The sequence below is a fragment of the Natrix helvetica genome (genome assembly GCF_964273705.1).
Source record: "Natrix helvetica genome assembly, chromosome: 15".
Taxonomy (NCBI): domain Eukaryota; kingdom Metazoa; phylum Chordata; class Lepidosauria; order Squamata; family Natricidae; genus Natrix; species Natrix helvetica.
In genome coordinates, this window is record NC_138565.1 from 4035396 (window position 1) to 4061001 (window position 25606).

At 46.4% G+C, this 25606-nt stretch overlaps 1 protein-coding gene across 5 annotated transcripts in view; it reads left to right on the top strand.

Annotated features, from left to right (window-relative positions):
* RAPGEF1 (Rap guanine nucleotide exchange factor 1) overlaps positions 1-25528 on the top strand; it is a gene marked incomplete at its 3' end in the record, with an annotated part of 44552 nt that extends 19024 nt beyond the window's left edge. The window contains exons 4-23 of one of the 5 annotated variants that reach the window (XM_081967227.1): positions 1152-1308; positions 2062-2150; positions 3379-3531; positions 4533-4656; positions 5973-6156; positions 6801-7286; positions 10217-10419; positions 11781-11933; positions 14292-14606; positions 15400-15486; positions 17432-17517; positions 18899-19010; positions 20155-20245; positions 20380-20464; positions 21001-21093; positions 21827-22012; positions 22967-23051; positions 23529-23623; positions 24788-24866; positions 25123-25528. In XM_081967227.1, coding sequence (XP_081823353.1) covers positions 1152-1308; positions 2062-2150; positions 3379-3531; positions 4533-4656; positions 5973-6156; positions 6801-7286; positions 10217-10419; positions 11781-11933; positions 14292-14606; positions 15400-15486; positions 17432-17517; positions 18899-19010; positions 20155-20245; positions 20380-20464; positions 21001-21093; positions 21827-22012; positions 22967-23051; positions 23529-23623; positions 24788-24866; positions 25123-25296 — 3037 coding nt within the window. Of the gene's footprint in view, positions 1-1151; positions 1309-2061; positions 2151-3378; positions 3532-4532; positions 4657-5972; positions 6157-6800; positions 7287-10216; positions 10420-11780; positions 11934-14291; positions 14607-15399; positions 15487-17431; positions 17518-18898; positions 19011-20154; positions 20246-20379; positions 20465-21000; positions 21098-21826; positions 22013-22966; positions 23052-23528; positions 23624-24787; positions 24867-25122 lie in introns of those variants that run through there. The other 4 variants (XM_081967228.1, XM_081967229.1, XM_081967230.1 and 1 more) reach the window with 4 other exon arrangements.
* Positions 25529-25606: the final 78 nt, after the last annotated feature.

A 25606-nucleotide genomic window follows, 5' to 3' on the forward strand; every position in this document is an offset into this window, starting at 1 on the left:
GGACGGTCCTCGCACTTACGACTGTTGCAGTTTGGGCACTTGGCAAGCTAGCATGTATTTACGATGGGATTGCAGATTCACTTAATGACCGCAGATATAAAATCAGGAACAGTCAGGTGATGGCTCATTAACAACCGCATCACTTTGCCACAGAGGTTTCAGTCCCAACTGCGGTCGTAAGTCGAGACTGGATTTATTGTATTTAATTAATCAGCAACTGGCAAAGAGACCGTGTTCCGATCTCTCAGAGGCTGCCCCAAAGAAGAGGGAGTCAAACTATTCTCCAAAGCACCTGAGGGCAGGACAAGAAGCAATGGGTGGAAACTAATCAAGGAGAGAAGCAACTTAGAACTAAGGAGAAAATTCCTGACAGTGAGAACAATTAACTAGTGGAACAACTTGCCTCTAGAAGTTGGGAATGCTCCAGCACTCGAAGTTTTTAAGAAGATGTTGGAGAACCATTTGTCTGAAGGGGTGTAGGGTTTCCTGCCTAAGCAGGGGGTTGGACTAGAAGACCTCCAAGGTCCCTTTCAACTCTGTTATTCTATTCTGTTCTATTCTATTCTACTATTCTAATTTTTCCATTCCACTTTCTTCTCTTGTCTTGTCTTCCATTCCATTCCTCCATTCCACTCCTATTCTATTCTATTCTATTCTATTCTATTCTATTCTATTCTATTCTATTCTACTATTCTAATTTTTCCATTCCATTTTCTTGTCTTGTCTTGTCTTGTCTTCTCTTCTCTTCCATTCCATTCCATTCCATTCCTCCATTCCATTCCACTCCTATTCTACTCTATTCTATTCTATTCCATTCCATTACTATTTTAAACCTACCCTATATTATGTTAATCAGCATTCAACCAGGGAACATTCTATGTTTATATGTTTTAGTCTTTTTCCTAAGACACTTTATTTTTTTCATTTCAGTGTGTGTTTGTGGTGTTAATTTCTTCTTTTGCTTTTTTTTTTTTTAAGTTACGTTGGTGTTTTCTCTTCGAACTTTCTTCAAATAAACTGGAAAAGAGAGAGAACTTGCCCATAGAAAGGAATTTACGTTCGGGGACAGGGCCTCGCTGACTTCCGACCATTCGCAACTGAAGGCGAGGGTCTCGCCTTCCTTCTAACCTCTTCTTCTTTCACTTCCGCAGTTCTGCCATCACTTCCTGCTACAGCCGCGTGTATCAGAGTTTGGGGAATTTGATCCGATGGTCTGACCAGGTGATGCTGGAAGGGATCAACGCGGAAGACAAAGAAGTGGTGACTACAGTTAAGGGAGTCATCAAGGCAGTTCTGGATGGCGTTAAGGTATGGGTGTGTCCCATGAACCCTTTGCGGAGTTACTCACTCCTCGAGTGCGTAAGGACCAGCAAAGGCGATCAAGAGACGGGAGGCTAAATTGTACGATGAATGGGTGATGGAAGGTGTAGCAGCCACCAGCACCCATTCTGGTGGGGAGGAAAACAAGAGAAAAAAAATCTGCCTCTGACTTCCAGCAATTTGCCTCCTTGCAGCAAACAGCCAACAGCCCATTTCAGCTTCAGCACAGCCTGATTAGCACAAGCAGCTGATTGTCAGTTGGATCGGCTTCCCGACAATCAGCTGTTTCAGGCTGCAGGGATTGCCATTGCCTATTGACAGCGCCCTCCGTATCCCGTTTTAAGCCTCCGCGGAAGGGATCGAAATGGGCAGAAAATGGGGCACGCAGAGGCCAGGAACAGGGTGCGCAGAGGCCAAAAATGGGATGTGGAGGCCGAAAATGCGGCGTGTGGAGGTGGCAATAGGCAATGGCAATCCCTGCAGCTGATCGTTGGGATCCAACCGACAATCAGCTGCTTGTGCTAAGAAGGCTGCTGAAACTGAAACAGGCTGTTTGCTGTTTTCTGCAAGGAGGCAAATTGTTGGGAGACAGAGGTCCAAAGGGCCTGGGGGCTGGCTACATTTGGTGTATAAGACGCACGCAAATTTTCACCCTCTTTTAAAGGGGGGTGGGGGGAGTGCAACTTATGCTCCCAAAAATACAGTATATAATTTTTTTTCTCGTGTTCTGATGATAACCAGGAGCTGGTGAAGCTGACAATTGAGAAGCAGGAACACCCGTCTCCCACCAGCCCAGTCAAGCCCACCGTACCTGTGTCTACAACAGACAGGTGAGTAATCATGGATTTCTGACGGGCCCATTCTAAGATGGGTTGCCCCTTGTGGCCCCCATGATTGACAGCACAAGTGGAAGTGATACAGAAATAAAAAGGAGGGAAGGTCAGCAGTGTCTTGCCATTGGAGAGAAAAAAAGGAGGCCTGAATCTGAAGTGCCTGGCAATTAGCTCTCTGTTTTCTTATTTCCTTTTATATCTGTCTGTTTCTACGTCTGTTATCCATCTATTCGTGTCTATTGATCTAGCAATATCTCCTCTACCTACCCTCCATTTATATCATCTCTCTTTCTGTCCCTATTCCTTATCTGCTTAATCTATTATCCGTCCATCTAAGTATCATCCAGTTATCCATCCAAGTATTCTTGCCTTCTGTCCATCTATCCACCCACCCATATTTATTTATTTATCTGTTTATCCATGTCTTCTAGCTCTCTTTTTCAATCTCTCCACCCCATCCATCTATGTCTTTTAGCTCTATCTCTCTTCTATCTCTCCATCATCTCTCTATCCATCTATTTATATTCCCTCTCCATCTCTCCATCCATCCTTCCACATGTCCTCTGTTGCATGCTCTCTCTTTCTCTTCTATCATCCTTTCAAGTGTGCTCTTTGTCTCTTTTATCCATCCATCCATCTATTCGTGTCTTCTAGTGTATGCACTCTCTCCTCTACATCTCCCTCCCTCCATCTACCTATCACCATCTATCCATCCATTTTTTTATGTATATATCGTGTCTTCTGTCACATACTCCCCCTTCCTTCCTTCCTTCCTTCCTTCCTTCCTTCCTTCCTTCCTTCCTTGCATATGGCTCTGGTCCCCTCTCTGCCTCCGACACAGAGCCCTCATCAGAGCCTTCCCCAGACCCCAGGACTGTTCCTCCCCAACTTCCCCACTGTCCAAATCTCCTTTGCACCACAATCCTTCCTTCCTTCCTTCCTTCCTTCCTTCCCCCCCAACTGATCTATCTTTCTATCTATGTACCAACCCAGTCCCTTGTCCAAAGAGACGCGCCCCCCCAAAATGAACAAACCGAAACAAGAGGTCCAGAAAAGCTGAGCTGAAGTCTTTTGCATGAGTTGGAACAATGTGCAATCTTGCTTAAAGAAGGACTGAGCCCACAGCAGGTTCCCTGGCTGGCTGGCGCCATAAGTGCTGCATCAAACATGATGCCGCTTGCGCCATGTATGCCCGGGGTCTCAATCGCGTTCCTCCCCTCTGCAGCCAGTTGGAGCTCCCCTTGACGGATCGTGAGATGGAGATCCTCAACAAGACGGCCGGGTTGACTCCGACTGCAGAAGTGTTGGCGGACGCCACAGACGAAGAGGTCGCCCCACCGAAACCGCCCCTTCCTTGCATCCGGGTGGCTGAAAACAGGTAAACGCACCTGTAAGAAAATCAAAATCCCACCCTTACGCTTCCCGGCGCTAAAGAAGGGCTGTTTTCAGAATACTCATGGTCCTCAACTTACAACCACACTGCCCAAAGTTGGAACGCCACTGAAAAAAGTGACTTGTGGCTGTTTTTTACACTTTTTTGCAACCTCTCCACGGTGACGTGATTAAAATTTGGATGAAAATATAATTAGAAAAATACTGGGATATGGAGAGATGGATAGATTGACATTAAAAATAAAAGACAAGGAAGAATCAGAATATTTTTTAATACGGGATTTTTTTTTTATCAGAGGTTAGATAAAAGAGGTAGAAGTGAGAAGATAAAAGATTACTGCTATAAGTAAATGATCAAAGCTTACTAGTGTATATTTATATATATAAGAGCGAAATACCACTCATGCATCATCACAAAATCTCCAGAACCATAAAGCCTACAAACTTGAAATTTGGCACATATGTTCCTCTTGTCTTCTAGGTGCTCTCTAAGAAAGGATTTTTCAAAATGACCATCAGAGCATTAGTATTTCTTATAGTATTATTAACACGCTCTGATGCTAAGGAGGTAGACATTCTACTCCCGCTCCCCATCTGAAAGGAACTCTGTTCCAACTGCCACTTGGGTGTGGGCATGGCCAGCACGTGACTCATCCGGCCTGCGGGCTGGGAGTTACACATTCTACTCCTCCTCCCCACCTGAAAAACGCTCTGATGCTAAGGAGTTAGACTGAGGGAGAGAAGGGGATAAGATAGGAGAGGCCTCTGTGGGACCAGCCTGAGGGAGAGAAGGGGATAGGAGAGGATCAGTGCAGCCAGCTTGAGGGAGAGAAGGGGAGAGGAGAGGATCAATGGGGCCAGCCTGAGGGAGAGAAGGGGAGAGGAGAGGATCAATGCAGCCAGCTTGAGGGAGAGAAGGGGAGAGGAGAAATTGAGGCAAAACTCACCCAATAACCATATTGTCATTTTTCTTCGTCTTGCCCGCAGCCTTCCACCAGCCTTGCCCCCTAAGAAACGTCAGTCGGCCCCCTCTCCTACGCGAGTGGCTATCGTAGCCCCCATGAGCCGAACAACCAGTGGTTCCAGTTTACCCATTGGGATCAACAAACAGGTAAATTAGCGGCCGTATCTGACCAGGAAGCTGTCAGGATAGGATGCTGTGTCCATTTTAAGTCTTATTACAGGTAGTCCTTGACTTACAATTCATTTAGCGACCGTCCGTACAGCACACTGAAAAAAAGTGACTAACGGCCATTTTTCACATTGCAACAGACCGATGGCCACGCGATCCGAATTCGAACGACCGTCTGATAAGCAAAGCCAACGGGGAAACTGGATTCACTTAAAAACCGTGTTACTAGTTTAACAACTGCAGAGACTCACTTAACGCCCGGGGCAAGAAAGGTTGCAAAATGGAGCACAACTCACTTATCCGCCGTCTCACTCGAAATGTTGAGGTTGTAAATGTTAGAGTTTGTTGCAGGAAACAAATCCAGAAAGCACACACAAATAACCGATTCAGCAGGACTGGTTTAAATAAGAGACTTCTTTATATGCAAGAATATTTGTACAATTCCAACAGCCGAGCACAGTTTCACTTCAGTTCAGATCAGCAGACAAGTCCAGCTAGTTTCATATTCAGAGCTCAGAGTGTCAAGTTTCCAAATAGCATCCCAAATTAAATCAGAGTCCAAGGCAAAGGATTCCTCAAAGTTCCCATTTATGAAGAGAGCCATGTTGGCACATCTGGGAAAACCCGAATCTGAAAGCTTCCCGTTTCCCCCCACCTAGTTGAAAGTTCAAGATCTTGCCCCCACACCCACAAGTCCATCTCATGGTCCAATCTCCCACTACCATCCTGGCAGTTCCACCCATCCAATTCTGGTCAGGTGCAGAGGTGCAAAGACAAAGGATGACCTTGGCTTTCTAGAAAGAATGTTGTTATGGCTACATATCATCTAACTCGGTACAATCCCTCCTCCCATTTTCCCACAATAGAAACGGCATAGTAGAATAATAGAAAGTATGGCAGGCCAAAGATCCAAAGGAATATGGCTGCAGGCCTGACACAGAGCTTAATACAGCTAAGCCACACCCAGATTTCTTACTTAAGTTTCTGTTTCCAAATAAGCCTCATTGGCTGACCTTGTTACCATGGCTCTGCCAGTTCATGAATATTCTGATAACGTAAGTCAAGGACTACCTGCACAGAATTCCGGGGCCAAACTTGGAGAATATGTCCAACTTTAAGATCATCGCCTCCTGCCCGTAATTCCAACATTAAAACTTCCTTTCTGGATTCAGACACTTAAAATGCACTTGGCCCATCCCAAAAGGGAAAGATTGAAGCGTGTTGTCATCTTGTTTAATTCCAGGATCAGTTGCTTATCAAGAGGTTGATTTTCTCCTTCTCCTTCCCACCCGCAGGAATTTGAAAATGATTGCTACCCCCAGCGGAGGCTGTCGGGGGGCAGCCAGTCCTATGGAGGGGAATCTCCCCGCCTCTCGCCCTACAGCAGCATGGGGAAGCTGAGCAAATCGGACGAACAGTTGTCCTCGCTGGATTGCGACAGTGGGCAATGCTCACACAACACAAGCTGTGAAACGTTAGGTAAACAGAATGGGGTGTCTGCTCAAATTTTCCCTTTTCTGTCTATTGGTTCACCCTAGGAGCCATCGAGGCAGAAAGCAATTTTTTTATGTTGCCTTGTTACATTTGTGTGGCATTTGTGCTGATAAATAAATAAAGGGAGACTAGTATAGATCTATTTCAAGCTATTTAGCTCTCATCAAATCCCAGTAAGGGTATGGCTAACTGATGAGAGCTAAATAGCTTGAAATAGATCTATACTAGTCTCCCTTTATTTATTTATCAGCACAAATACAACATACATACATACATACATACATACATACATATATAATTCTATATTTGCCTCTTCACAATCTTGGTGCATCTTATACTCCGCTGCGTATTATACTCCGAAAAATACGGTATATTATCAGGTAATGAGGATTTAATAGCTGCCAACTGATGTAAGGTTGTAAGCTGCAGGCTGTAAGCTGATGCAATGAGGATGATTCAGCAACACAGGTATTGCCGGTTTAAGACTCTGGTGGGGTCCACACAAGTCATTTACTATTTTAAGAGGTGTCTATGTATAGGTGGCCATTATTGTGTCAAAGTAAAAAGTCCCCGAGGCCCCTTCCAACTCTTCTGTTGTTGACAATCGTTTCTCGCTCTCTTCCCTGCAGATCATTACGATCCCGATTACGAGTTCTTGCAGCAGGATCTCTCGAAAACGGACCAGATCCCCCAGCCAGGAGTCGGTGTGCTCAGCCCTTTGCCGGAGGGCCTTCGGGAATCTGCTTCTCCATTTCTCGGACAATCTTTCCAACTTCCCGAGAATTGTATCTCCCCAACCGCCGCCACGCCAGCGGTTGAGGTCCCACCAGCTCTTCCCGAGAAGAAGCGGAGGGGGACGGCCGCTCCCGCCTTCGACGTCTCCGGTTGTCGGGTCCTCCTGGAGAGGCACCCTTCGCAGTACGACAACCTTTCGGAGGAGGACTTAAGCGTCCCGACGCTCTTGCCCTGGGTCTTCACCCCTTTTGCCGCTGTCCTGCCCTATCAGCCTGGGAAGCCAGCTCCCCCTGTTGAATTCCTGGCGGATTTCTCCAGCCCCAACGCCCCCAGGGAATCTGAGGAGCCCCCGCCGCTGCCGGAGAAAAAAAACAAACACAGTAAGCGCTCCCTCGATCGTTAAAAACAAACAAACGCATCACTTTGTTAAAATGTCCTAAAAGGAAGATCGAAAACAAACAGGAAGTAATATTTAGGATGACGGGAAGAGAGAAGAAAAGAAAAAGTGGCTCAGTGGCTAAGACGCTGAGCTCGTCGATCAGAAAGGTCGGCAGTTCGGTGGTTCGAATCCCCATTATGGGTCTCCTGCGTGAGCAGGGGGCTGGACTAGACGACCTCCAAGGTCCCTTCTAACTCTGTTACTGTTAATAGGAAAGGAAATAGCTTTTGATTTCCTCCTTTTCTTCCTCCTTTCCTCCCTTCTCCCTCCTTTTGTCCTTCCTTCCTTTCTTCATCTGTCTTTTCTCCCATCCTTCCTTCTTTCCTTCCCTCCCTTTTTCTTTTCTTTTTTCTTTTTAAAAACTACAAGGGAGCATCCCCGAACAATAGTATTTTTATATTTGAGGGGCTGCCCCAAAGAAGAGGGAGTCAAACTATTCTCCAAAGCACCTGAGGGTAGAACGAGAAGCAATGGGTGGAAACTAATCAAGGAGAGAAGCAACCTAGAACTAAGGAGAAATTTCCTGACAGTTAGAACAATTAACCAGTGGAACAGCTTGCCTCCAGAAGTTGTGAATGCCCCAACACTGGAAGTCTTTAAGAAGATGTTGTATATCTATTTATCTGAAGTGGTGTAGGGTTTCCTGCCTGGGCAGGGGGTTGGACTAGAAGACCTCCAAGGTCCCATCCAACTCTGCTATTCTTTTACTTTCCATTGTAGGGCAGTGTGTCTGCCCAATGTAATCCCCAGAACAATACCATAAAGCCTAGGAGATTTATAAGAAAGAATTAACTCTTAGCAAGTTTAATCTAAAACGTTTTTCCCCCACCCTTTTGCGGTGAGTTTCTCTTCTATTTTCCACCGTAGGACAGCAAGCTCTTCAAAATATCGCCCCAAACTTCCTGCCTGCTGCATGTGTGCAAAACCACAACAGGGGAACTTCCCCACCCCTGCAAAATTTACAAAATTAAACTAGACAAACATATGACTCACCCCCGAGATCTGAGTAATTATCGCAACGCCGACAGCCGTAAAACCATATATATATATATGTTGGTTTAGTGTCATTTTCGGGTTCCCAAATTTGCTTCCCCCACTTCCTGCCTAGCTGCTGGTTTAAACACATGGCGTCTCTCCCTTAATCCTGATTTGTTTAGATGCTGGTTCAGCAATTTGTGTCTAATCACACAGGCACAAAAGAAAAGGAACAGGAAAGTCTTTGTGAGTCTGTTTTAGAAGCCAGGATAAGAATTTTGCCCTCTGGGTTAACAGTTGAGGGATATTCACGTTGGACCGAATGTGAAGTCTGATTTGTCTTTATTGCTGTAGGTAGTCCTCGGGTTACGACCGCAATTTGAGCCCAGCGTTTTAGGTTGCTAAATGAAAAACGGGTCAACTGCCCCATTGCACGAGCTGTGAACCGAATCATTGCGTTTGCTAAATGAGTAACCCAGTTGTGAGTCCGGCTTCCCCGTTGACTTTGGTGATCAGAAGTCTTCAAGAGGGGATCACACAACCCCGGGAGACGTTGCGGCTGTCGTAAATATGAATCAGTGGCCAAGTGTCTGGCTTTTCATCTGTGTTGAGGCTGCAGTGGCCGTAGATGTCGAAAAACGGTCGTATGTCACTTTTTTCAGTGCCCTGGTAACTTGGAACAGTCGCTAAATGAACCGTTGTAAGTCGAGGACGGCCTATGTTCAGATTACTTTGGCGTTTTGTTTGATTTGGGTTTCATGCAATGCCCCTGTACCAATGGAAGAGAGTATTTGTAACTCAGGGTTCTTGTCCTCTCTGAATCCTGTTGTTTTCTTGCAGACGTTTCATGACCCAACTAGGTAACGTCATCAGGACTAGAAGGGAGTGAGGTTTTCTCTCTGTTTCTATACAAGTGGCTTGCCCTGGCAGTGTTGGTGGGAGGGATCTTGGTGGTCGCCTTGATTGTAATGTTTATTCTTGGCTTCTTTATTGAGTTTTTAGCTCCTTTGTTGTTGTTGTTAGTTGTGAAGTTGTGTCCGACCCATCGCGACCCCTATGGACAACGTTCCTCCAGGCCTTCCTCTCCTCTCCCACCCTCTGAAGCTCACGCTGACTGCTTCGGTGACTCCATCCAGCCACCTCATTCTCTGTCTTCTTCTTCTTCTTCTTCTTCTTCTTCTTCTTCTTCTTCTTCTTCTTCTTCTTCTTCTTCTTCTTCTTCTTCTTCTTCTTCTTCTTCTTCTTCTTCTTCTTCTTCTTCTTCTTCTCTTCCTCCTCCTCCTCCTCCTCCTCCTCCTCCTCCTCCTCCTCTTCTCCTCCTCCTTCTTCTTCTCTTTTCTCCTCTTCTTCACTATTCCTTCTCTCTCTCTTTCTCGCTTCACATTCCTTATTTGTTGTTGTTAGTTATGAAGTTGTGTCCCACCCATCATGACCCCTATGGACAACGTTCCTCCAGGCCTTCCTGTCCTCTCCCATCCTCTGGAGTCCATTTAAGCTCAGGCCGACTGCTTTGGTGACTCCATTCAGCCACCTCCTTCTCTGTCGTCGTCGTCTTCTTCGTCTTCGTCTTCTCTTCCTTTTCTCCTCTTCTCCACTATTCCTTCTCCCTCTCTTTCTCGCTTCAAATTCCTTGATTGTTGTTGTTAGTTGTGAAGTTGTGTCCCACCCATCGCGACCCCATGGACAACGTTCCTCCAGGCCTTCCTGTCCTCTCCCATCCTCTGGAGTCCATTTAAATACACGCCGACTGACTCCTGTGACTCTAAACCTCCTCTCCTTAATTTCACATCTTTCTTCTGGGAATCCCTCCACCCAACCAGGAGGACGTAGAGGAGGTTTCTCCGAGCATCTCAACGAGAAGGTGACCCACCCACGTGTCCATTCTCTCTCTTGCAGTGTTGGCCTACATGCAGTTTGTAGAAGACTATTCTGAACCTCAGCCTTCCATGTTCTACCAAACCCCGCAGAGCGAGCACATCTACCAGCAGAAGAATAAGCATCTGATGGAGGTTTATGGATTCAGCGACTCCTTCAGCAGCACCGTCTCTGGCCAGGATCTGGCCCCTCCTCCGGCCCTCCCACCCAAACAGAGGCAGCTGGTGAGTTCCTGTTCTTTTTTTTTTTTCTGCTCCATGTTGGTCCACTTCCTTCTTGCCCATCCTAAAAGATACGGAGCCTCCTTTTTGGTCCATGGTCCACATTTCTTGGCTTGGGGATTTTATTCCCGGGAGGTCTGAGCGCAGTTTAGTTTAAGTTGACTTTATTGCCATCGCACCTTGCACCACGAAATGAAACGTGAACTTCAGTGCACGATGACCGTTTAGGTTGCGGTTGTTAAGGACTCCTGTGCAGTCGTTAAGCGCAACATCAGGGGCTGGCTGGTTTCCTCGTTGACTTGACTTATTGGAAGCTGGCAGTGAACAAACTTTGGAGGATGAAGAATCCTCAAGGGGAAAACAACTCAAGAAGCTTGGGAAATTTTGAAAAGAGAGATTATAAAAGCCCAGTCTAGCACACGTAAATAACCAGGAGGTATTGTTCTCTGATTCAGTTTCCCCAGGGATGTGGTCTTGGCCTTTAAGCCTTTTGTTCCTCCATTTCTTCTCTCGCCTTCTGAGGGCTGCCTGCTTCCTTTTTCTGTTTTATTCCATTTGGGGTTGGTTTTTTTGGGGGGGAATTCAATCTTTTTCTTTTTTTTCATTTTCCCTGTTTTCGGAAAAAGAAAATCTTTAGCCTTTCAATCTTTCGCCACGTTTCCCGAAAGCAAATATTAAACAATTCACCCCTTGGCGTGAGATTGCGGGTGTCCCAACTATCTTCACGTACAGGTAGTCCTCGGCTTACGACCACAATTTCGCCCAACAGTTGCAAAGTGAGTTTTGCCCCCATTTTACGACCTTTTGTTAAGTGAATCATGGCCGTCGTTAAGTCAGTGACACCGTTGTGAAGTGAACCAGACTTCCCCGTTGACTCGGATTATCAGAAAGTCGCAAAAAGGGGATCGTGTGACCCCGGGGCGCTGCGGCCATCATAAACACGAGTCAGCGGCCAAGCCTCTGAATTCTGATCAGGTGACCACGGGGATGCTTGCAACGGTCGTAAGCATGAAAAACGCTCCTAAGTCGCTTTGTTTTTCAGTGCCATCGTAACTTAGAACTGTCACTAAGCAAACGGTTGTAAGTCGAGGATACTTGAGCAGGGGATTGGACTAGAAGACCTCCAAGGTCCCTTCCGACTCCGTTATTCACGTTCACTAAACGAACTGATGCACGTCGAAGACTGCCTGTATTTGGATAGAAGACGAATCCAGCACCGTAGCGCTCGGATGGGACCTTAAGAGGCTGCCTAGTCCAACCCCGCCCAAGCCAGGTGCTGGGTTTAATCTCCCGTCGATGTAGGTTGTTCTTTTTTTTCCTTTCGTCTTCCTCCCTCGCTCCTTTTCTTTCTCTCCTTCCAACAGGCTATTTTCCCTGCTCCCTTCTCTTCTGTCTCCTACTGTGTCCAGCCATCTAAGGCCCCCCTGGCCTCCGAGGAGGTCGGCCTGGGCCCGGGTCTCAGCGTGTCCGTCTCTAATTCCTTCCTCCAGCAGAACAGTTCCTTTCCCGCGCACTCGGTGAGTGACTAACGGAAGTCTTTCCTTTCGCAGCTTGCTCCCTCTTTGCTCTTTCCCCTTCATTACTTCGCACGAAGGAAAGTGAAAGCAGGTCTCCCGGGATAAGGTGGCAGGATCCAATCTTGAGCCGGTCATCGGGACCGCTGGGTTTATTCCTCCAAGCTTTTGGACTCACATCCTAGGAGAACTTCCCAATCTGTGGGTCCTTGGGTGCTCTCGGAGCTGGGCTGTTTCCATGCAGACGTTTCATGACCCAACTAGGTAACCTCATCAGGGTTAGAAGGGAATGGGATGATGGAGGAGGAGGAGAACAATTACGACTGGGAAGTTCTTGGTGCTCTCTGAGTTGTTTCCATGCAGACGTTTCATGACCCAACTAGGTAACATCATCAGTGTTTGAAGGGATGATGGAGGAGGGGGGGAGGAGGACCATGACTGTGAGGTCCTTGGTGCTCTCTGAGCTGGCCTATTTCCACGCGGACGTTTCACGACCCAACTGGGTAACATCATCATTGCTAGATGTTCTCCATCAAACCGAAAGTACGTGGTAAGGAAGATTTTGACGAGGCCCACGATTCTTTCAGTCTTAGCGTATTTGATTCGCTCAGGTTGGATCGCGCATTGCGCAGTAACGCCGCGGTGGATGCTTTAACCGCACGGGGCCGAATCCTTGAAGTACCACAGCGCGGCTTCTGCAGAACGACATTAGAAGAAACATGCTCCTTTTCTAAAACTCCGCTCCTGCAACGTTTTCTTTCTGGTTTTCCCTTCCGGAGGCGCAACAGGATGGCTGGCCGGTTTTCTAGGCTACCGCCATCCCCTCTCGGACCCGAGGAGTAGAGCAGGTGTTTCGGGGGAAAAGCAGGCACCAGGACGGTGGAAAACCTCAGCCGAGGGCGATTCTGCAGAAGGGACTTGTTTTTTTCCCCCTTAGCTTGGGTTTCCCCAGAGAGAGATTCTCCTACCAGCATGGAGAGAAGCGAAGGGCGGACTTTTCATCCGACGTGAAGTGCACTTGCGAGCCGTTTTGCGTTGTGCCTGGCCCTGAGCCCGGCATGTTTCCAGGCATGGCCGAGCTCAAGAGCCAAAAGAGGGGGAGGGAGTGGTGGAAACGGGAAGGTCCAATTTCATAAGCCATCTGACGAAACTTAACTTAACTTAACTTAACTTTATTGGATTTCTAGACCGCCCCTCTCTCAAAAGAGACTCGGGGCGGTGTACAGTCATATTAAAATGGTTAGACAGTAAATATACATGTTTTAAGTATACAATAAATAAATTAAGCATAGGACTGGAGGAGGTAGTAGAAATTCCCTGTACTATTTAGTTAAGTTAAATTAAAAATTTTAGAAAATTTTAGAAAATTTAAGAGAAAGAGAAATTTAAGAGAAAGAGAAATTGCCTGGCCTCCTGCCACTTGTTGTAGCCCGCCAGCAGAGTCGGACAGTGGGGAGGTTGGGGAGGAACCTGGGCCAGTCCTGGAGTCTGGGGAAGGCTCGGACGAGGGCTCTGTGTCGGAGGCAGAGAAGGGGCCAGAGCCGTCTGACAGTTATCAGCTGCCTTCAGAATCAGACATCAGTGAGGCAGAAGAACAGCTGGAGCCTGTTCCCAGTGTGCGCATGCACAGAGTGGCCAGACGAAGGGAACAGCTAAAGAACAGGGGTCGACTTGGGAGTAAGGCCACAGGTAGGACAGTGAATGGACCCTCCCAGAGGAAATAACAGAGGAGCGAAAGGGGAGTGGAGTTTGCAGGAGACCATTAGTTCACTTCATTGGTTCGTGACTCTCCGAGACTCCTTGCCAAGTTCTGCAGATACCGGCCTGGCAGCTCTCCAAGCCAGATAAGGTCTGTGACTGTAAATCCTCCCTCGAAAGACTTTGCTGGATGTGGATGAGCAGAATTCACAGTCAATTAATAAAAGGGTTTTTTGTCGGGACCAGGAGTTGGCTTCCTGCTCTCGGGAAACCTCGGTCAGAAAACATCAATTGCAGATGGACCCCCACCCCTGCTGCCAAAGGCCCTTTTATGTTTTTTTCATCGGTTCTAGGTTTTAGTTTCTTCGTGTCATCTTTCCCCCCCCCCTGCGAGGGAGAATCGAACTCGGTTCTTTCCATGGCAGGGCTTCGGCCTCTTAGCCAAGGGAGTCTCTCCAAGCTGAGAGGCCAACCGAGCCTTTGCTCTACTGTGTACATTGCTCTAATTCCTTTTCTCTGTCTTTCTTTTTCTCTCCTGCCCTCCTCGTCCTCTTCCCCCGCTCATCTCCTCCCCTCAACGCTCCCCTTTCTCGTTGACTTGGTGCCGTCTTCCCTCCCCCATGCCCCTCCCCCTTCCGCTTCATCATTGTCCCGTCTTCCCAGTTCAAATCGTTCTTCAGGTCTTTTTCCCAAGACTTCGCGCCTCGTGGCCAAGTTCCCGCCATCCCTCCCTTTCTCACATCTACCTCGGCCACTTCCGCCTCTCCTCAGACTTTTCCACCTGCGCACCAGGCCCCGAACTCGGACCCGCCGGCGGTGCCAGCCACGTCTGGCCAGCCCCTTGGCACCATGGAGCGGCCATCTTCTTCCTTCTCCTCCTCCTCTTCCTCCTCTTCTTCTTCTCAAGACAGCAGCAAGACTGTTTCTGTCTCGCTTTCTTCTGAACTCTCTTTCATCAAAACTCTCCAGAAATCTTCGGTGAGAAAACCCTAACGGGGGCCGAGCTCCGCATTTTGTGGGTCAGGCTGTGGGGAGGGTGGTGTAGCGTTCTGTGATTTGCAATTGCCACCTTCCTTGGGCGGAGACAAAGTGGCTGGCCCAAAGTCACTCAGCTGCCTTTCATGGCTAAAGTGGGACTAGAACTCACCGTCTCCTGGTGATTGGCTCAGTCACCCAGTTGGCTTTCATGCCTAAGGCAGGACTAGAACTCACCGTCTCCTGGTGATTGGCTCAGAGTCACCCAGTCGGCTTTCATGCCTAAACTGGGACTAGAACTCACCGTCTCCTAGTGATTGGCTCAGAATCACCCAGTTGGCTTTCATGCCTAAGGCAGGACTAGAACTCACCGTCTCCTGGTGATTGGCTCAGAGTCACCCAGTCGGCTTTCATGCCTAAACTGGGACTAGAACTCAATGTCTCCTAGTGATTGGCTCAGAGTCACCCAGTCGGCTTTCGTGCCTAAAGTGGAGCTAGAACTCACTGTCTCCTGATGATCGGCTCAGAGTCACCCAGCTGCCTTCCGTGGCTAAAGCCGATCTAGAACTCACATCTCCTTGCTTTCTAGCCTGGTGCCTTGATCACTAGAGCAAACTGGCTCTACTAATATGAAAAGGTACCCCCTATAGTTTTTAGGGGATTGTTCTGAAACACACACCGGTCCCGGTTCGAGGGCCCACCTGTCCCATGGTGCTGGGGGAGGGAGGGGGGTTGCAGTGTCTATCCTGCCTGGCGGGGGTCACCCCTTTGCTTCCCTTCCCTCCTGTCTCTGTAGAGTGACAACGTTGGCGAGGGTGAATACGTCAATCTGTACTCCTCGGGTCAAAGCAATGGGGAAGTACTCCCTGCCTACTCTGAAGGAGTAAGTAAAACCAGGATGAGCGCTGGAAATGGCCTGGCACGCCTACTGGGAATGAGTGGCAGGGAAATCTCCTTTCTCACCCCCTCCCTGCATTCAGGACCTGAAGTCGGGTCTATATAAACAAGGAGCAAAGCACACTCACTGGCCACTGATGATGTTAACTAGCTGGGTCATGAAATGTCTGCATGGAAACAACCAAGCTCAGAGAGCACCAAGGACCCCACAGTCGTCGTCATCCTCCTCCTCCTCCTCCTCCTCCTCCTCCATCATCATTCCACATACCTCAATCCCTTCCAGCACTGATAACATTCTTTCCCCTGTGGATTTGAACTCCCTCCCCCTGACTTATCGCGCTGCATGTTTCCAGCCTACAAAATGTACAATTCTGTATTTTAACGCCTTTGTTGAAGAATTGGTTGGATTTGATGGTTTGGCGGGGAAAGAGGTAGGAGGGTACCACAAACGACGAAGCGAGAAACCGGGTTTCTCGGCATACAACATGAAAGAGCTGAGGACTTCCACTCCCAGAATTCCCCAGCCGGCTGAGGAATTCTGGGAGTGGAAGTCCACACCTCTTCAAGAGGGCAGTTTTTAAAAAAAAAAAAATACAACATGAATTCCATTTGCAGAATGGATTTCTGTCACCTTGAAAAAGAAAGCTGTCAAGAGTTCGTTGCATAAATTCAAAATCCAGAAAGCACACACAGATAACCGATGCAGCAGGATTCATTAACTTCTTTATGTGCATAAGAACAGATGAATAAATGTACAACACCAACAGGTGATCCTTCCAAGTAAATGCAAAGCAGGAGAGTTACAGGCAAGCACAAGCAGTTAGTTTCATTTCAGCAGACTGCTAGTTTACTTCTCAGAGCAGCAGACTGCTTAAGTTTCTGTTTCAATTCCCTGCACAGACTCCGATCTGTTTCAGCTCCCATTGGCTGACTTAGTTGCTATGCCTATTCGTTGGTTGACCTTGTTCCCATGCCTCTCCCAGCCATGAATATTTTAACCAAAGCAAACAACGAGGTCGTCATGAAATGGTAAAGAGTGCTCTGTGTATTTCTTTAAAAACCCAACCAAATTTGACTTTGGTTCAATTTTGAGAATGGAATGTGTTGACATTCCACGCATACTGTCGGCTGATCTCAGAATACAGTAGTACTGATCTCAGATTACAGTAGCTGGTTTGAGATGGGTGTATCTATTGGGTAATGTGATTTATGACACAGACCGAGGGGAGGAAAGGAACGGGGGCAAAGTTCAGAAGCAGATAGACAAAGCAAAGAAATGGCTGCGAATAAAGCTTGCCTAATGAATAATGCCTGATGAAGCTGTTAATAAAATCACTGCTTTTGTATTAAAACGGTCGGCTCGATTATTATGAATTAGTTACGGCATCGTTAGGAAACTTTACGTGGTGACAATACAACACAGTGTTTCTCAACCTTGAACTTTTAAGAGGTGTGGACCGACCTCTTCCACTATTTGGAGACTCTAGATGGTCCTCGACATACGACCACAACGGAGCCCCAAAGTTGATTTGTCAAGCGAGACTCATTTGTTAAGTGAGCTCCCCCCCTCCCCATTTTATGACCTTTCTAAGGGAATTTAAGTGAACACTTTAAGTTGTTAAGTGAACCGCCGCCGTGGATAAATTGGTGCCAGCGTTGTTAAGTGAGTCTGGCTTCCCCATTTAACTTTGCTGGTCGGAGAAGGGGCAACCGTCATAAGTCCATGCCAGTTGTCAAGCCTCTGAATTTTGATCATGTGACTGCAGGAATTGCTACAACGGTCGTACATGTGAAAAACGGTCCCGGGTCACTTTTTTCCAGTGCTGCGGTGACTCCGAACGGCCATTAAACGAACAGCTGTAAGTTGAGGATTGTCTTTATCTGGTGAATAATTCACGTCTTTGTCCTGTCTCCCCATTTTCCCCCCCCAGGAAACGCCAATAATTAAGGATGACCACACGAAAGATTCCTCGTCCGTGAGTGGCGCCCCAGGGACGGAAAAGCACGAGAGCGAAAGGTGAGGTTGTCCTCGGTTTACGGCCACACAATGGAGCCCAACGTTTCTGTTGCTAAGTGAGACAAGGGTCAAGCGAGTTTCTCCCCATTTTATGACCTTTTGTTAAGTGAATCCCTGCAGCCGTTAAGCTGGGAACAACCTGCTTGTTAAGTGAATATGGCTTCCCCTTTGCTTATCAGCAGGTCGTAAAAGGGGGACACTGTGACCATCGTAAATATGAGTCGAGTCAGTTGCTAAGGACACATGTGTTTTGATCCCATGACCATGGGAATGCTGCATTGGTCAGAAGTGTGAAATCGTGTCCCTTTTTTTTCAGGGGCGTCATTAAATGTCCCTTTTTTTCCAGGGGCGTCATTAAATGAACTGTTGTAAGTCGAGGACTATCTGTATAAACACACACACAGACACGAAGTAACCCTACAGTGGAGATCTTACTATTAAACAACTAGCTGAAGTCTGAAACTGTTCTCATATAACCAATATTTCATGCCGGTTGCAACGGTGGTTCTTTTAAATGTTAGGCTCATCTTTGGATGAAAATTTAAATAATGCTGCGGTCGTAATATAGAGATGCTAAATTGCATTTAATATGGATTGATTTTTTTTTCCTCTTTACTTTTTTTGCGCACCCTTCTTTCTTTCCTTTTTCCTTCCCCTCTTCTCTCCTCTCCTTCCCTCCATCCACAGCTTGCTTGCTTGCTTGCTTCCTTCCTTCCTTCCTTCCTTCCTTCCTTCCTTCCTTTCTTCCTTCACCATTCCTTTCCTCCCTCCCTCCCTCCCTTAGTGTCTGTTACTTTTTATGGGCACATTTTTAAATTAAAAACTACATATTGTATATTCTTATTTCACATACATACACAAAATCTAATATCCACCAATTTTTAAGCTTTCCCTGGGGAAATCCAGGGACGCAGTGGCTCAGATGCTGAGCTTGTCGATCATAAAGGTCAGCAGTTCGGCGGTTCGAATCCGTAGCGCCGCCTAATGGAGTGAGCTCCCGTTCCTTGTCCCAGCTTCTGCCAACTTAGCAGTTCGAAAGCACGTAAAAAATGCAAGTAGAAAAATAGGAACCACCTTTGGTGGGAAGGGAACAGCGTTCCGTGCGTCTTCGGCATTGAGTCATGCCGGCCACATGACCACGGAGACGTCTTTGGACAGCGCTGGCTCTTGGGCTTTGAAACGGAGATGAGCAGCGCCCCCTAGAGTCGGGAACGACTAGCACAGATGTGTTAACCTTTACCTTTACCTGGGGAAAGCCAGTAAACATACAGTTAGACCTTTGATCTACCTCCAATTCCTTCCAAACACTGAGGACTAGAAACCTTGCGATGATAGGCCTTCTGTTGACGCAGTATGCCCACTTTTTGTCTTGTGCATCCAGACTGCAGAAGTCACTGGAATCTTTGGAAAACCCTCAGATGGAGGAGGAAGTGGACGAGTTGTCCCTAGTTAATCACACCGAAATCATATCCAGGCTGACCTTGAAACAGGAAGTAAGTTCTAACTTCTCCTTTTTGGGGGGTTGCTTCCTTGTTTTCAGGTTGTGCTTGGAACCAGACTAGATTACCGTATTTTTCAGAGTATAAGATGCACCTTAGTTTTGGGGGAGCAAAATAAGAGAAAAAAAACATATTCTGCCTCTGCCTACCGGCATCTCTGGGATTCATCTGGCTAGCGTCCTGTCAGTGTGTGAGAGAGTTGAGGGCTGTTTGGAAACAAACAGTATTTGCTGTGTGAGCAACAAGGACGGAGACACAGCAAGGAGCCTGGGCGTGGCTTATTCTGTGCTGATCTCTGAAACTAAAACTGAAAGTAAGACTTCTCTGCTAAGCTACCACGTTGGAAAACCTGCTCTTGGTATTATGTATTAACTTAATGTGTTATATTATATATAAAGAGAAGTTATTGAATCCTGCTTAATCAGGATTAACTGTGTGTGCTTTCTGGATGTGATTGCCGCAAATAGCGAACAGCTAGGTCAGCTTCAGCATATTATTGCAGCCTGATTCAGCACGAGCAGCTGATTGGCGGGTGGATCGGCCTCCCGGAATACCTCCAGTCAGCTGTTCCAGTCTGCAGGGATTGCCACGGACTCCTCTGTGCCCACATTTTTGGCTACATTTGGTGTATAAGACGCACTCAAATTTTCACCCCCTTTTAGGGAGGGAAAAGTGTGTCTTATGCTCCGAAAAATAGGGTAATTGTTGGTGCACTTAGGCTATATATCATCAGAGGGATAATATCCAGATGACAAGAAGTGAGAGTACTGTTTTATCCTGCATTGGTGAGGCCACACACTTGGAATAAGGCGTCCAGTTTTGGTCACCATGATACAAAAACCGAGACTCTAGAAAGAATGCAGAGAAGAGCAATAAAGACGATCAGGGGTCAGGAGGTTAAACTGTACAAATGAATATCCCAAAAGTGCTTTTTCAAGAGGCAGCTGGACTTTCAAAGTTTCTCCTTGTAGATGTTTCGCTTCTCTTCCGAGAAGCTTCTTCAACTCTTGACTGGATGGTGGGGAATGGAAGGTTTTATACTCCTTGCAGACGGCTGGTCATTTTCCTCCTTTTAGAGGGTCATTGAGGCCACTTGGAGGTTTTTCTTTTGAAGAAAGATTTTTCTCTTCCACTGCAGGGTGATGATGGTCCCGACGTCCGTGGTGGGTCAGGAGACATCCTTTTGGTTCACGCGACGGAGACGGCTACTGTGGAGGGGACGGTGAAAGGTACATGACCCCCCCAGCCCACCCAAGGTTAGGACACCTGCTTGATCCGAAAACAAATTAATTTCTCTCTCTCTCTCTCTCTCTCTCTCTCTCTCTCTTTCTCTTTCTCCTTCTTTTCTTCCTACCTTGGTCAGATCTGGTCCTCTACTGCGAAGCCTTCTTGACAACTTACCGGACGTTTATTTCCCCAGAAGAGCTTATAAAAAAACTACAATACCGATATCCTTTATGGGGGAATGGGGATAAAATTGGGGGGGGTGACTTTCCCCACCCCGGGTTCACCTTGAGAAGTGCGCAATGCTGGATGTTGTCTTGTTACGTGATACCGAACTGATCTCGGCTTCCCAAGAGCATGAAACAAACTCCTGGTCCCGACAGTAACCCCTTTTATTAATTGACTGTGAATTCTGCTCACTCACATCCAACAAAGTCTTTCGAGGGAGGATTTACAGTCACAGACCTTCTCTGGCTTGGAGAGCTGCCAGGCCGATCTCTGCAAAACTTTGTCAATTTTAAGACTGGTGGACTTCCAGTATTCCCCAGCCTGACTGCAGAGTTATGGGAGTTTGGAGTCCATAAGTCTTTTAAGGTTGCCATGATGGGATATCCCTTTGGTTGTGTGACTTGCCCGTATAACCTTGGAGATAGGCTGGATGTCTTCCCACCCAGAAATCGACCGGTTCGATCCTCCTAAGACCAACAACGTTGGCTACGTGTTGCTGCCTGTTGTTAATTTCTTTAACTCCCCTTCCAACATATGAAAAATTCTGCCACTGTCCAGATAACAATAAGAAACGAGTCAGCAAGAATACGTTTTTTGTCCTGGTGCGAGTGGTGGATGAATTATGGTAAGAAGAAACTCTGTTCAATATGTTTGGGGGACGCTGGGATTTGATCTGCAGAAGAAGGTAGAACCAGACGTGAATTCTAGGCCCCCAAATAGTCAATATGCCATTTGTGTCCTTGTATTAAACTTTACTGCCCTATAAAGTAAACACAGTATGTCGTTTGTGACTTGTTAGATGCCTTTTAGTGGATCTGAACCTTCAGCAGATGTAGCTGTCGAATTGTCTCCTATAATCGTGAGGACTAGCACTGTGAAGGTCTAGTTTAAGATCAGTGAGAAATTCTCAGGACCCCAAACGAGCCTCCCTCTTGGTGCATAATAGATGATCTGTGACTTGTTTAATTTCCCTTAGTGGATACGAGCCTTCAGTCGATGTAGCTGCTGGGCTGTTGAGTTTCCTCCTATAATCATGAGGTCTAGCACCGTTGAAGATCTAGTTTAAGATCAGAGAAAGCTGCTCAGGATCCCAAACAAGCCTCTTTCTCGGTACATAATATACGATCTGTGACTTGTGGGATGTCCCTTAGTGGATACGAGCCTTCAGTCGATGTAGCTGCTGGGCTGTTGAGTTTCCTCCTATAATCATGAGGTCTAGCACCGTTGAAGATCTAGTTTAGGGTCGGAGAAAGCTCCTCAGGGCCCACTTGCGGTCCACCGTGGCGATCCCCCAAAAGGCGCCTCATCCCCTACTCCTCGGTGGGTCTGAAACGTAGCCTTCACTGGATGTTTTCCAGTTTGGTAGAGCTGACTGAAGAGATCCTGAAGCTACTGATGGAGCTCGTCTTCCGCCTGGTGTGCAACGGAGAACTTAGCCTCGCCCGAGTCTTGCGCAAAAACATCCTCGACAAAGTCGACCAGAGGAAAATGCTGCGTTACACCAACTCCATCAAGCCTTTGGCCGCTCGATGGGTGGCAGCCAGGTGAGATGGGTGACGGACTCTGAAGCTTGGTGGTTTTCTTGCACCCATTTCATGACCCAACTAGGTAACATCATCAGTGCTAGAAGAGAGTGGGGTTTAGAGAGAGGAGGAGGGGAAGGAGGAAGGCATGGAGGAGGAGGAAGAAGAGGAGGAGGAGGACTGTGGGGTCCTTTGTGCTCTCTGAGCTTGGTGGTTTTCTTGCAGACGTTTCATTACCCAATTAGGTAACATCATCAGGGTTAGAAAGGAGAGAGGTATGTGGAATGGAGGAGGAGGAGGAAGATTATGGGATCCTTGGTGCTCTCTGAGCTTGCTTAAAAATTGGATGCAACTCACTTAACGTCACTTAGCCCTGGAAATTCTGTTCGTAACACTACCTGCAATTATTTCTACCTTCAAGTAGATGGGACAACCCAGGATGTTGAATGTCCCAAAGTTGCTTTTCCAAGACTTTCTTGAGTTTTTCTTTGAAGACGTTTCGCTTCTCATCCGAGAAGCTTCTTCAGCTCTGGCTGGATGGTGGGGAATGGAAGGATTTATACTCCTTGCTGGCGGCTGGTCCTTTGCATCCTTTGAGAGGGTCGTTGAGGCCACTTGGAGTTTTACCTGCAGCGATCCCTAGGACATGGATGAACTTCCAAGTGGCCTCAAGGACTCTCTAGAAGGATGCAAATGACCAGCTATAAATCCTTCCAGTCAGAGCTGGAGAAGCTTCTTGGAGGAGAAGGGAAACACCTTCAAAGAAAAAGAAAGTCCAGTTGCTTTTTGGAAAAAGAAGATTTGGGACAACCGTGACCTTGGATGACTGAGATTCTCCATAGACAGGATGGTGAATGTCATTTTCAACCCATAATTCCATGCTGTTTTTTCCTTTCACTCCTTTTGAAGAGTAAATAGATACCCTTCTCAATCAATCTATTTGTCTTTTCTTTTCTCGTCGTTTCTCTTTTCCAGGCCTGGCACCCTCCATGATTTCCACAGCCATGAAATTTCAGAGCAGCTCACTCTCCTCGACGCAGAGCTGTTTTATAAAATTGAGGTATGAAAACGGCGTGCGGAAGTTACCCCCAAGGCATAATCACAACTATCCCCAATTCATACTTCTAGGCATTGCGTTCGTTTTGTTTTGTTATTTTTTTGGAAATGGCTCTATCAAGTCAAAAGGCCTGTTGCGTCTCTGCATAGAGTCCCAGGATGTAGGCAGTGCTTTCCAGAGGAAAAAGAGGCAGTGGAGCATGGAATGTCTGGTAGGCAGGAAGAAGGCAAAGAAAAACTCCCTAGCAGTTCACAGAGAAAATCTATAGTTATGCAGATAGTTGCTTTAATCTGGCAAGATTCCGTCTGTAGGTGAACAGCAGTAAAGAAACTACTCCGAAGCATCTCCACCGATCATTCTTGATTTTTTTGGGACCTGACAGATTTAAATGTTCCAAACTGGAGCTCTAAATTTGATACTGGATTAATGAAAGTATTAATCTCTTTGTTTTTTTCCCCATGTCCTCACGTCCTTTTTCAGATCCCTGAAGTTTTACTCTGGGCAAAGGAACAAAATGAGGAGAAAAGTCCCAACTTGACGCAGTTCACCGAGCACTTTAATAATATGTCTTACTGGTAAGAGAGAGAAAAGGGGTTTTGGTATGTTCTCCTGTGGCCATGAAAGCCAGCTAGATAACTTTGGCCTAATCACTAGGAGGTTGTGAGTTCTAGTTCCGCCTTAGCCATAAAAGCAAACTGGGTGACTTTGGGCCAATCACTAGAAGATTGAAAATTCTAATAGCATCTTAGCCATGAAAGCCAGCTAGATGTCTTTGAGCTAATCACTAGGAGGTTGTGAGTTCTAGTTCTGCCTTAACCATGAAAATCAACTGGGTAACTTTGGGCCAATCACCAGGAGACAGTGACTTCTAGTCCCGCTTTAGGCATGAAAGGCAGGTGAGTGACTTTGGGCCAATCACCAGGAGAAAGGGAGTTCTAGTCCCACCTTAGGTATGAAAGTCAGTTGGGTGACTTTGGACCAATCACCAGGAGACGGTGAGTTCTAGTCCTGCTTAGCCACAAAGGCCAGCTGGGTGACCTTGAGCCAGTTGCATCCCACCTCACAGGGTTGTTATTGTGGGGAAAATAGGACAAGGAAGTTGTGTTGGATGTGTTTGCCACCTTGAGTTATTTGTAAAAATAATGAAAGTGGGATACACATAAATAAAATAAAATAATAAAATATAATAAAATGAATAAATAAAATAAAATAAATAAAGTAAGTAAGATAAAATAATAAAATAAATAAAATAAATAAAAAATAAATGAATAAATAAAATATTAAAATAAATAAAATAAATGAAATAAATAAAATAAATGAAATAAATAAATAAAATAAAATATTAAAATAAATAAAATAAATAAAATAAATAAAATAATAAATAATAAAATAAATAATAAAATAAATAATAAAATAAATAATAAAATAAAATAAAATATAAAAATAAATAAAAAATAAAAAATAAATAAAATAAAATAAATAAAATAAATAATAAAACAAAACAAAATAAAATAAAATCTTTGGTTTGAAACATCCCGCCAGGGAGAATAAAGACCAGCTCTGAGGAGAAATCGAAGAGAGAAATGAATCTTCTGTCCGGGAGAGGAGGGAGGCAGCTAACAGAACCCGGGTACCCCAAGAAAACTTTTTATTCTTTCGAAATCCGTTTCGCCTGATGTAAGAAAGAACCTTGACATTGACATGCCTTTGAGGGTCTCCCTTCTTTTTCTAACCCACAGGGTCCGCTCGATAATCATGCAGCAGGAAAAGTCTCAGGACCGAGAGAGGCTGTTGTTGAAATTTATCAAAATCATGAAGGTAAACGACCCAGATAGGGAAGGCCGGGAGGCAGAGAGCCCAGTTCTAACCAAGGGAAGGACTCATCCAGGGGTATCCAAACCTGGGAACTTGAAGACTTTGTGGACTTCAACTCCCAGAATTCCCCAGCCAGGCTGGCTGGGGAATTCTGGGTGTTGAAGTCCACAAGTCTTAAAAGTTTCCAAGTTTGGAGACCCCTGGAGGAGGACATGCGGTGATGGCAGGCTTCCCATTTTTCTTCCCCCTTTCGCCGCAGCACTTACGGAAACTCAACAACTTCAACTCCTACCTGGCCATCCTCTCCGCCCTGGATTCTGCCCCCATCCGGCGTCTCGAGTGGCAGAAGCAGACCTCCGAGGTGGGTTGGTTTTTACAAGGCGGTTCTCGGTTTACGACCACAACCCAGGCCAAAATTTCCATTGTTAAGTGAGACCTCTGTTAAGGGAGTTTTTGCCCAGGGTGGTTATGTGAAAAAACAAGTCACTAAATGAAGTAAGTTCATGGACTACCTGTATTTCATATCCATATTCATATTCCTCCTCTTCCTCCTCTCTCTCTCTTCCCCTTTCTCTTTCTCTTTCCCTCCTCCTTTTTCTCTGCTTCTCTTTCTCTACCCCCTTTCTCTCTCTCTCTTCCCCTTTTTCTCTTCCCCTTTACCTCTTTCTTTCTCTCTCTTTTCCTTTCTCTTTCTCTCCTCCTTTCTCTCTTTCTCTCTCCCTCTCTCTCTCCCTCTCTCTTTC